The 12728-nt window shown below is 42.2% G+C and overlaps 1 protein-coding gene across 3 annotated transcripts in view; it reads left to right on the forward strand.

Moving 5' to 3' along the window:
- Positions 1-12728, forward strand: part of FRMD4B (FERM domain containing 4B) — a 332839-nt gene that overhangs the window by 165566 nt on the left and 154545 nt on the right. For 2 of the 3 annotated variants that reach the window (XM_045289894.1, XM_045289895.1), the window contains exon 5: positions 8758-8850. In XM_045289894.1, coding sequence (XP_045145829.1) covers positions 8758-8850 — 93 coding nt within the window. Of the gene's footprint in view, positions 1-8757; positions 8865-12728 lie in introns of those variants that run through there. The other variant, XM_045289897.1, reaches the window with a different exon arrangement.

The following is a 12728-nucleotide window of genomic DNA, read 5'->3' on the forward strand; positions in this document are numbered from 1 at the left end:
GTTCCTAAGACCATCGGAAATATGGGAAAGCATAGTGATTAGTCACAAAACAATATGTAATTATATATTGTGAAATATTTGTGTTTCTGATGGTCTTAAGTGACCGCTGTGAAAGGGTCGTTCTACCTCCAAAGGGGTCGCAACCCACAGGTTGAGAACCTCTATTTTACATGGCTCCAGAGGCAGTTGTGTGAACAGAACAAGAGAATACTGCATGGTTTTTAATCAAGAAAGGTGTGTGTAAAGGTGGTATCTTCTCATCACATGTATTCCAACTGTAGGCTGAGCAAATAATCAGTGAAGCTAGGTTATATGAAGAAGAATGCAGCATCAGGATTGGAGGGAGACTTATTAACAACCTACAATATGCAAATGGAACCTTACTTTCTGAAAGCCAGGAGGACTTGAAGCACTTTCTGATGAAGATCAAGAGTTGTAGCCTTCAATATGGATTACAACTCGGTGTTAAGAAGATCAAAATCTACAAAACTGGACCACTAGGTAACATCATGATAAGTGGAGAAAAGGTCGAAGTCAAGGACTGGGTTTTGCTTGGGTCCACAGTCCATGCTCATGGAAGCAGCAGTCAAAATACCAAAGAACACTGCACTGGGTAAATTGGCTACACAAGACCTCTTTAACGTGATGAAAGCCAAGAATGCCTCTTTGAGGACCAAGGTGCACCTGCTCCAAGCCATAGTATTTCCAATCGCCTCGTATTGGAAGTTAGACATTGAACAAGGAAGACCAAAGAAGAATCAGTGCATTTGAATTATGGTCTGCCAGAGAATATAGGACCCTGGACTGCCAAAAGGACAAACCGATCTGTCTTGGAAGAAGTACAGCCAGAATGCTTCCTTAGGTGCAAGGATGGTGCGTCTTCATCTCAAGTACTTTGGACATGTCATCAGGAGAAGCCAGTCCCTGGAGAAGGACATCATGCTTCGTAAAGTGGAGGGGTAGCCCAAAGAGGAAGACCCTCGAGGAGATGAACTGACCCCATGGCGGCAACAGCGGGCTCACCCATAGAAACAATTGTCAGGATGGCGCTGGACCAGGCAGTTGTTCTGCTGTGCACTGGGCTGCTGAGTTGGAACTGACTCAACAACAACCACGCTGTGTTTCAAGGAGGACCTGTGGGTTAGGTGTTCAGCTGTAAGATTGCAGTTCACACCCACCAGCTATGTGGGGCTACTAACCACAAGGTCAGCAGTTCAAAACCAACAGCAGCTCTGCAGGAGAAAGATGAGGCTTTCTACTTCTGTAAAGAGTTACTTTCTCAGAAAACGACTAATTGACTCTTTTAAAACCTATTGTTTTTCTTTTAGGCATACACGAATATTCTTTTTAAAAAACTTTATTGTACATTAAGGGGGGGTTATATTTCAGATACTCACTTTTGCATTCAAGAATAGCTTGTCCTGATGGGTGTTCTTCTTGTGAAAACACGTATCACAGTTAAGGCCAGTCCCTAACTCCTCCCTCCCTCCCTCCCGGCACTACCTGCATTTTCCTCCACAAATACCCACCGTTAGTGATGGGGTTGGCTCCTCTTCACAACTTTATCCAAGACTTTGCAACTAAATGTAACTGTGTTTGGGGTGGGTTTCTGTGGGTCCCGTGACCTGCTTATGTCAGCTGTCTATGTTATTGTGCCACTTGCTCTATTTGATCTTGAATGCCATTCTAGACAAGTTCATATCAGTACACGTTAAACTCTTTAAATGTTTGCCATATTATAAAAGCACTCAGGACTATTCAAAATAGTCTAATTTTTCTGAAGGAAAAATTTTGATTCCTGATAACTATGTGATATTTCAAGGATCCTAGGACATATATTTTAGCATCTCTGCAAATGGAAGAGGTCTTTGCGGATCGCAGTCCCATACATAACCACTCCACCACCAGGGCTCCCATGCTGGGGTAGGCTTTTAAATCAAAGACAGTGTAACATGTAATCACCATGCCATCCCAACCCAAGCTAAACTCATGGCCATCAAGTCGGTTCCGACTCATGTAGGGCTGGGTACATTGCCCCTGTGAGTTCCAAGACAGTACTCTTTATGGCAGTAGAAACCCCCGTCTTTCTCCTGCAGAGCGGCTGGTGACTGAACTGCTGATCTTTTTTTTTCCCTATCATTTTATTGGGGGCTCGTACAATTTTTATCACAATCCATACATACATCCATTGTGTCAAGCACATTTGTTGCCATCATCATTCTCAAAACATTTGCCTTCTACTTGAGCCCTTAATATCATCTCCTCATTTTCCTCCTCCCTCCCCACTCTCCCCTCCCTCAAGAACCCTTCATAATTCATAAATTATTATTATTTTGTCATATCTTGCACTGTCCAACGTCTCCCCTCGCCCCCTTCTCTGTTGTCCATCACCCAGGGAGGAGGTTATACGTAGATCCTTGTAATCGGTTCCCCCTTTCCACCCCACCTTCCTTCTGCCCTCTCGGTATCGCCACTCTCATCACTGGTCCTGAAGGGATCATCTGCCCTGGATTCCCTGTGTTTCCAGTTGCTCTCTATACCAGTGTACATCTTCTGGTCTAGCCAGATTTGTAAGGTAGAATTGGGATCATGATAGTGGGGTGGAGGGGGAAGCATTTAAGAACTAGAGGAAAGTTGTATTTTTCGTCGTTGCTACCCCGCACCCTGAACTGCTGATCTTACAGTAACTCATAACCACTACACCTCCAGGACTCCTTAAAGTAAAAGTTAGATTTTTAAGAATCCATTCATAATATCACCAAAAGGAGAAAATCTAGAAGAATACAATAGTGATAACAATCCTTCATGGATCACTGGTTAATGTGCTGTTGCATAGTCTTTGAGATTAAATGAAACTATTTAGGACAGCAGTTCTCAACTTAAGACCATCGGAAAACACACAAATATTTCACAATGTATAATTACATATTGTTTTGTGATTAATCACTATGCTTTAATTATTTTTAATTATGTTCAATTTGTAACAATGGAAATACATCCTGCATATCAGATATTTGCATTATGATTCATAACAGTAGCAAAATTACAGTTATGAAATAGCAACAAAAATAATCTTATGGTTGGGGGTCACCACCACATGAGGAACTGTCTTAAAGGGTGGCGGTAATAGGAAGGTTGAGAACCACAGATGTACAAGTTCCACACGAGCACAATTAAGTGTTCTTGGATTCCCATTCTTCTCCGGGTTATTCATAGTTTGTTATGGTCCACATAATAGAATGCATAGTCAATGAAACACAAGTAAGCATCCTTCTGGTATTCTCTGCTTTGAGCCAAGATCCATATAATACCAGCAATGATATTACTTGTTCCATATTCTCTTCTGAATCGAGCCTGAATTCCTGGCAGCTCTCTGTCAGTACTGCTGCAACTGTTGTTGAATGATCTACAGCAAAATTTTACTTGCCTGTGTTGTCAGTGATGTTGTTCTATAATTTGCACGTTCTGTTAGACCACCTTTTTTTGGAAGGGATACAAATATGGATCTCTTCCAGTCAGTTGGCCAGATCGCTGTCTTCCAGATTGCTTGTCATAGATGAGTGAGTGCATCCAGTGCTTTAGCAGCTTGTTGAAACATTTCAGTTGGCATTCCATCAATTCCTGGAACCTTGTTTTTGCCTAATACCTTCAGTGCAGCTTGAGCTTCTTCCTCCAGCAGCATGAGTTCTTGATCATGTGCTGCATCTTAAAATGGATGAAGATCAACTAGTTCTTTTCAGTCCCTTGGCTGTGTAGTCTCGCCATCGTCTTTTGATGCTTCCTGCTTCGTTCAATATTTTGCTCATAGAATCTTTCAAAATTGTAACTCGAGGCTTGAATTTTTCCTTGAGTTTTTTTCATTTTAAGATATGTTAGCATGTCCTTTTTGCTTTTCTAAATCTAGATCTTTGCATATTTCATTGTAATCATTTACTTTGTCTTATCAAGCAGTACTTGGAAAATTTCTGTTCAGCTCTTTGACTACCATTTCTTCCATTGGCCTTAGCTATTCTATGATTAAACACAAGTTTCAGGGTCTTTCTTTTTTTTAAATAATTCTTTTGGGAGCTCTTACAGATATCATAACATTCCATAGTTCAATCACATCAAGCAGTATTGTACAATTGCTACTACAATCCATTTCAAAACATTTTCTTTAACTCTTTAACTTTCTTCTTTAACTCCTTGATATCAGTTCCCCTTCTCATCCCTCCCCCACCCTACTCCCCAGGAACCCTTATTTTTATTTATTTTTGCCCTATCTTACACCATCCAGTATATCCATTCACACACAATTCTGTTGTTCGCTCCCCTCCAGTGGGGTTATACAGTCATCATTGCTGTCAGCTCCCCCTTCTGCCCCTTCCCCCTACTCTCTTCCCATACCCTCGGGGAATCATTACTCCCGTTACTGTATCTGAAGGTTTATCTATCTTGGCTTTCATGCATCGAATGATCTTATTTATAGAAATGAACACACACATATCCATCAATATTAATGAAGTAAAACTAAGACCATAATAGTCAGGGGAGGAAATATTAAATAACTAGAGGACAGTTATGTGTTTCATCAGTACTACACTGCACCCTGGATATATCATCCCTTCCATGTGGCCCTTCTGTGGGCCACTGCTACAGGTGGGTTTGGGGTCTTCACTTGGTCTACGCTCCTTCACGTCAATGTGATTGCTTGTTTTTGAACTTCTGATACCTATTCCAATCAACATCTAATGATCACACAGGCTGATGTGCTTCTTCCATGTGAGCTTTGTTACTTCTCTGCTAGTTGGCTGTTTGTTTAACTCCAAGTCTTTAAGACCCCAGATGCTATATCTTTTAATAGCCATGCACCATCAGCTTTCTTCACCACATTTACTTATGCACTCAGGGTCTCTTCTGACCTTTGTTTCCTGTCAAACCAGGTTTCCTTTGTTTCTTGTCATTCTAATGACCTTTTGCTTTCTTCATTTATGATGTTCTCGATGTCATCCTATAGCTCCTCACGGCTTTTGTCATTAGTATTCAATGTGTCAAACCTTTTCTTGAGATATTCTCAAAATTCAGGTGGGATATCAAGGTAGTATTTTGGCTCTTGTTGACTCACTTTAATTTTCTTCAGCTTCAACCTGAACTTACATATGAGCGATTGATTGTATGTTTTACAGTAGGCCCGTGGCCTGGTTTTAGCTACTGATATTCAGCACCAGATAATATTTTTTGAAAGGCTGTGGTGTTATTATCTTTGTTTTCATTAAACTAGAAATTTTTCTCTTCTTGATAATATAAAACATTTAATATTTTATATTTAGTAATAATACAAGCATTCATATAGTCAATATCTAGCATGTGTTAGCTATTGTGCTAAGTGCTTTACCACAATTATCAATCTTCACCATAAGCCTGAGTTCTCCTCACTTTAAGATCATGGCCCTAAAGCTCAGGCTGGTTAAGGACATAGGTGCTTAGTGGACCAGGACGACACTGCATCCCAAGAAGATCCTTAACGGCAGAGTTAAAGACTGTTTCTAGGAAGCAAGACTCCATTCTTTGTACAAAGTAGCAAACCGAGCAAAAGAGAAAAACGGGCAGAAAAAGTACTAATATGAATTTTTCTAGGCTCTCTCTCTTTTCCCCTTCCTTTATTTCTTCCTTTTTAGTCTTAATGTTTCAAATAGATGTTCTATTCACATAATTCAAAATTTTAAAGGTATAAAAGGGGACACAGAGAAATATTACCCCCATAACCACTTAGTATTTTTGCCTCCAAAGGCATCCAGTGTTAATCGTTTCTTCTTTTTCCTCCCAGAGGTATTTATGCACCTAGAGGAACTGACTTAATGGCAGCCAGTTTTGAGTGACAGAAACATGTAATTTTGTTTCATTAAACAATTTTATTTGTTTATTATAACAAATGTATTGTTATAATCCACATATCATACAATTCAAGAATTCAGTCATATCAGGAAGAGTTGTACAATCATTGACACATCAAGTTTAGAACATTTTTTTCTTTCTTGTACTCATTGTTATTAGCTCCTTCTATCCCGGCCCCACCCCGACCTCTCCTGACACACCCACAAGAAGTCATTAATACAGTTACTCGCTATATAGATTTCCTATCCTGGATTTCATAGGGGAAAAAACACACCATATAAATGCAACACACATAACCAAAAACTTACAGAAATAACAAAATGGAACAGAGAAAAAAATCTCAATAGAAAAGAAAACAGAAAATATTAAAACCTAGAGCAACTTTTAAAATGGGTCAAAAAGGAGATCAAATAATAAGGTGTTAAATTTTAACCCAGCAACATCTGCAACAATCCACTTTCCATTGCATTCTGCATGATAGCAAGGCTATTCACATCCCTATGTTCACAGGGGATTCACCAGAGGCTTAATCCACATGTATTTCCTCTTTACTTTTCTAAAAACTGAAATAACTTTTAAATGAGGCAAAAGGGAGATCAAATAAGATGTTACATTTTAGCCTAACTGTATCTACTCAAATCATCTCTGCACTACTCTGATAATAAGTCTATTCACATCCCTTGTCAGAAGGGACTCACCAGAGCCTTAATCCATGCATGGACCCAGCATGTGATTTGGGGCTTCCACTGTCATGCACAGCCTTCTGCTAATTGGTGTTCACAATTTAAGCTCTGATACTATTCCTTCCTTCAGATTTGGATTATATTATTTGCAATCCTTGGATCACACAGGCTGGTGTGCTTTTTCCACGTGGACGTAGTTGCCGACATCAGGTCCTCATTTTTTCCCTCCCTCCTAGCTCCTCCCTCCCTCATGAGCCCTTGATAATTTATAAATTATTATTTTGTCATATCTTGCCCTGTCCAACGTCTCCCTTCACCCACTTTTCTGTTGTCCGTCCCCCAGGGAGGAGGTCACATATAGTTCCTTGTAATCGGTTTCCTCTTTCCAACCCACTCTCCCTCTACCCTCCCAGTATCGCCACTCACTCCACTGGTCCTATAGGGATCATCCGCCCTGGATTCCCTGTGTTTCCAGTCCCTATCTGTACCAGTGTACATCCTCTGGTCTAGCCAGACTTGCAAGGTAGAATTTGGATCATAATAGTGGGGGCGGGGAGGAAGCATTTAGAAACTAGAGGAAAGTTGTATTTTTCATCATTGCTACATCGCACCATGACTGGCTCATCCCCTCCCCGAGACCCCTCTGCAAGGGGATCTCCAGTGGCCTACAAATGGGCTTTGGGTCTCCACTCCACACTCTCCCCTCTCATTCACTATGGTAAGATTTTTTGTTCTGATGATGCCTTACACCTGATCCCTTCGACACCTTGTGATCGCATAGGCTGCTGTGCTTCTTCCATGTGGGCTTTGTTGCTTCTGAGCTTGATGGCTGCTTGTTTACCTTCAAGCCTTTAAGACCCCAGACGGTATGCCTTTTGATAGCCGGGCACCATCAGCTTTCTTTGCCACATTTGCTTATGCACCCATTGGTCTTCAGTGATCCATTCGACACCTCGTGATCACACAGGCTGATATGTTGTTCCATATGGGCTTTGTTGCTTTTGAGCTAGATGGCCGCTTGTTTACCTTCAAGCTTTTAAGACCCCAGATGCAATATCTTTTGATAGCCGGGCACCATCAGCTTTCTTCACCACATTTGTTTATTCACCCACTTTGTCTTCAGTGTCGGGAAGGTGAGCATCATAGAATATAGCTCCATATCTTCAGTGGTCCTTTCATGAGAGTAAGTATCAAGTAGGGCCATGTCATAAGAACTAACTGTTCTTAGAATGAGGCTACAATTTAGTGTGAGCCCAAAATCCATTTGTATATCTATGGTTTATATATGTCTCTGGTTCACCTTGGAGACATCACTGTCATTTTATGTTAGAGAACATTATCGTTACCCTGGGGCATAAGGTAATTCTATTAATAGTATCATTAATTTAGCCAGTGGTATAGAATTTAAGACACAGTTGAGAAAAGGAGATTATACAAATATAGGCTGGCTATATATACAAATATAGGTTGACTATTTATTTTTAATACAAGAAAAAATAGTGATATACTGTGTTCACTTGTATATCTTGCTTTTTCATTTATCAAGGTATCTTGGGGATTGCACAAATTAAAATTTTTAAGAGACCCTCAATCATTTTTATTGACTATATTGCATTTCATTGCACAGTTTAAACCAATTGTTTTTAAGCAATATCGTGTTGAGCCTTGGCATAATGGGTTGCACATTGGGCTGTTAACAAGCGGCAGTTTGAAACCACTAGCCGTTCCATGGGCCAAAGCTGAGGCTTTCTGCTCCGGTAAAGACTTACAGTCTCTAGAAGCCCACAGGGGCAGTTCTACTGTAGCCTGTAGAGTAACTATGAGTCAAAATCAGCTCTATAGCAATGAGGTTTATTGAGTTTTGGAGTTGGGGTTATTTTTGGTAATTTTCTTAGGCATTAATATTATTTCTAACCTCTTTGCTATTACAAGCAATGCTACAGCGAGGAGCATTATTTGTAGGTCATTTTTCACATATGCAGCTTCATCTTGATAAATTACTGGAAATGGAAATGCTGCTTCCGAGGGAGGAGCTTTTGTAACTTGGATGGGAATTGCTACATGGCCCGATTGCCCGTTCTAACAGGTAACTTCGTACTGTCAGTGGTTGAGTAACTGGTTTCCCACAGTGTTGTCGACATCTCTGGCGTTGAACTTTTCTGACTTACTGGGTCGTGACTGCTCTGCTTTGCTCTCACAGGGGTCAGCAGAAATGGCTACAATTAGATCTCCGGGTTCTTGACCACGATTTGCCCAAGAAACCAGGCCCAGCCACTCTGCACTTTGCCGTGAGGTACGTACGCACAGGTGTGTCTAGAACGTCTGCTTTTCCCTCACCTTGCCTCTCCCCTGTCCCCACTTTTTTCTTTTTACATTTCTGGTGATGAGAGATAGAAAGTAAAAAGACAAGAGACTTACCAAAACATTATTATGTAAAAGATTCGCTGCTGTTTGTGCCTGGGGACCACGTTCCCATAGATACTGTGTAGGAGTGTCGTCTTTGAAGATGAAGGACAGACCTTCCTGTATTCCTCAAAGCCACTTGCATCCACTTAAAGCTGAAAAAGTAGGCAAAGCATTTGAATATATAAGCCTCCTTCCCACTCAACATACCAATACTTTTAGCATGCTCATTACTATTATTTGAAATGTGGCAAACATTTGTGAAGGAAGAATGTTTTCTAGAGACTAGGGGAAAATAGAACTTTACAAAATTGCAAACCTTCATTTAAGTGAAAGATGAAATGCAAGCAAATGCTCCCAGGACGAATGGGCTTAACGGAGACCTGAATTCTGCTTGCTCACAGTGAAGCTTGGGAGGACGATGCCAGGGCTCTTTGATTTGCTGTCTGAGTTCTGTTTGGGCAAGTCGCTCTGCCATCTGGTCGCTGTTGCTCCCTGCTCTGGAGCTGGCCCTGACTCAGCCCTGGCTCCTGGTGGCCCCCCATGAAAGGCACAAAGAAAGGAAGAAACGCTGCCCAGTCCCGAGCCATCCCCAGGAGGAGTTAAGGATCCGACACTGGTTCCTTGTGAGTTATGGAGCCTTGGGGGACTGGTTTTCAGAAGCCCATTAGCAGTCCAGCCTTCCTTTCTAGTCTGTCTACGTCTGAAAGCTCTGCTGAAAAACCTGTTCAGTATCACAGCAACACACAAGTTCCTACTGACAGACGTGCCTTTTGATGGAAGGCCAAAATCCCACCACGTACCACCCATGCCTCCACCCACGTAGTTTGTACAGGAATTGTTCCGTGTCATTGGCTTCATCCCACGGCACCCTCCCTCCTTCTAGCCTCGGGTCTGCCATTGCCTTTTGTCTGAAGGTTCTATCCCTTTCCACCTTCTTGTCTTTGCTGTGGGTCAAGTGTTGGCTTGACGACTCAAAGAAAGGAGCCCTGGGGCATCGTGGGCTGCGACCCACAAGGGCGATATTTTGAACCCACCAACCACTCCTCGGGAGGAAGATGAGGCTTTCTTCTCCTATAAATAGTTACAGCCTCCGAAACCCAAAGGAGCAGTTCCGCCTTGTCCTTCAGCGGTGCTTCTCTACCTGCCTCCTGCCAAGACCCTTTCATACTCTTCCTCATGTGGCGGTGAGCCCAACCATAACATTACTTTTGTTGCTGCTTCATCACTGTCATTTTGCTACTGTTATGAATTGGGTGACCCCTGTAAAAGGGCTGTTCGACCCCCAAAGGGGTCGCGACCCACAGGTTGAGAACCGCTACCCTATACGTAGGTATGTATACGTTAGAGCTGGCTCAGTGGCATTGAGTGAGTTCTTTTGAAGGAACTCACTTCTTTCAGTGTTATTATGTATTCTTATGTACCTGTCTACTGTTTGTTTGAAAGTTAGTTTCTGGGCTTCAGTTTCAGGTTAGGAGGGCCACAGTCAAGGGGGTTCCCCATGTCTGTCAGAGGGTGTGTGTGTGTGTGTGTGTGTGTGTGTGTGTGTTGTGAAGTTGATGTTCTGTTCTACGCTTTTCTCTTGCTCTGCCTAAGGCACTCCACTGTGCTCCCAGTCAGAACAGCCAGTAGCGAGAGCCAGGTTCGATCTAGTTCTTTTAGGTCTCTCGGTACCGGAGGCTGCGGTTCATGTGGTCTGTTCCCCCTAAGGGCTACTTACTCCCTTGAGTCTTTGGCTTTCCTTACTCTCCTTTGCTCTGGACTGGAAGAAACCAACACTTGTATCTTAAAACCTTCCAAGACTCAGATGCCACTCACTAAAGTAGGATAGATGCAGTGCACTGTCTTTAAGTCCTGTGTTGTGCCAATTACTGTCCATGCCCCCCTAGCCTATGGTCCTTTGCCTTAGAGCCTAGGAACCCTGTCCCTCAAGGTGTGTGGTTATATCTAAGTTTCCATGACTGTGCCCCTGTGTACTCTCTTGCCTATAGTAATCGACATGCAGCACTTGCATTTGTGGTTGCAGCGAGTGTGAGCTCACTCCGACTGCCCTTTGAATGTCCCTGTTCTTTTCTCCTGGTGCACATGGGGGAGCTGCTAGAGGAAGTTCCTAGCAGGGAAATGTCTGAGTCACACACGTACTGTGCCTTTAGAGAATGGAACAATTACTGTTTCTTCTTTCGGAGCTGGATTGTGTAGTGGTTCTTTGACAGCTAATATCTGGTTTATTTTCATTCTCAAAATAGCAGGCGAGAAAACCTTGTCTTGCCCTGTGCAGTGTCAGGCGGCTGTATCTTTTCCAGGCAGAGTTCCCGAGATTCCGGCAGCCTGGTGCTTGTTCATGAGTTTCAGCACTTACTTACACAGGGCTATCTTGAGAGTGCCCGTAATCACTCAGCATTTCTCTTCCTTAATTGCTTACATGTTCAAAAGCCTTATCCGTTTTTTAATTATTCACTTAGTTCTTCCTCCCAACAGTAGAGTAAGATTATAATCCTTATGGTTATTATTCCAATTAAGTATTTGTTGTTACTCCAATTCACTTAACGAAATGATAAAGCAAAAGCACACTCCAAAACTTAAAGTGGATGAGCCAAGTTCACTGAGTGGGAAATGTAAGTTGACGTACCCGCCATGAAGTAAGAGGAGCCCTCGTGGAATAGTAATTACACATTGGGCTGCTGACCTCCTGGTCAGCAGTTCAAAACCACCAGCCACTCCTGAAGAACAAGATGAGGCTCTGTACTCACGTAAAGAGGTACAACTTCAGAAACGCACAGGGACAGCTCTGCCCTGCCCTATAGGGTCACCATGGGTCCGAATCGACTCAGTGGCAGGGAGTGTGCTTTGTTTTTCTCTTTTGAGTTACGGATGCCTCTGAAAATGCAGGAGATTTCTTTGGATGGTGAGGCCCTTGCCTCTTGCATTAGCAAATCTCGCCTGCATGCTCTGAGACAAAAACCCTCCGAATCCCACCTTCATGGACGCTGAGGGGGACAGCCACTGAGCAGTTGACATGCAGTGTTATTTGTTATGCAAACAATTAGAAATATCTAAATGCCCAGCAATGGGAGATCAATTTTTAAAAAAGACAAGCCAGTCAGGGAGCAACAGAAACATACCGAAGAAACATACAACTTTCCTCTAGTTCTTTAATGCCTCTCCCCACACCACTATCATGACCCCAATTCTACCTTACAAATCCAGCTAGATCAGAGCATGTACACTGGAACAGGTAAGAGCTTGAAACACCAGGAAGCCAGGACAAATACGCCCCTCATGACCAATAATGAGAGTAGCAATACCAGGAGGGTAAGGGAAAGGTGGAGGGAGAAAGGGGGAACAGATCACAATGATCAATGTATAACCCTCTCCCTGGAGGATGGACAATAGAGTAGTGAATGAAGGGAGACATTGGTCCGTATAAGACATGAAAAAAAAATTATAAATTATCAAGGGTTCATGAGGGAGGGGCTCACGTAGAAAGAAAATATTTTGAAAATGATGATGGCAGCATATATACAAATATGATTGACACAGGGATGGATGGATGGAATGTGGTAAGAGCCCCCAATAAAATGTTGTTTTTTTAAGTTGATCACATTATTTTAAAAGGTTAGATTTTATTTTATTTTTTTAATCGTTTTATTAGTGGCTCATACAACTCTTAACACAATCCTTACATACATCAATTGTGTAAAGCACATTTGTACATTCATTGCCCTCATCATTCTCAAAACATTTGCTCTCCACCTAAGCCCCTGGCAT

Source organism: Echinops telfairi, unplaced genomic scaffold (assembly GCF_000313985.2).
Source record: "Echinops telfairi isolate 266 unplaced genomic scaffold, ASM31398v2 ScPeMD7_31;HRSCAF=116, whole genome shotgun sequence".
NCBI lineage: Eukaryota > Metazoa > Chordata > Mammalia > Afrosoricida > Tenrecidae > Echinops > Echinops telfairi.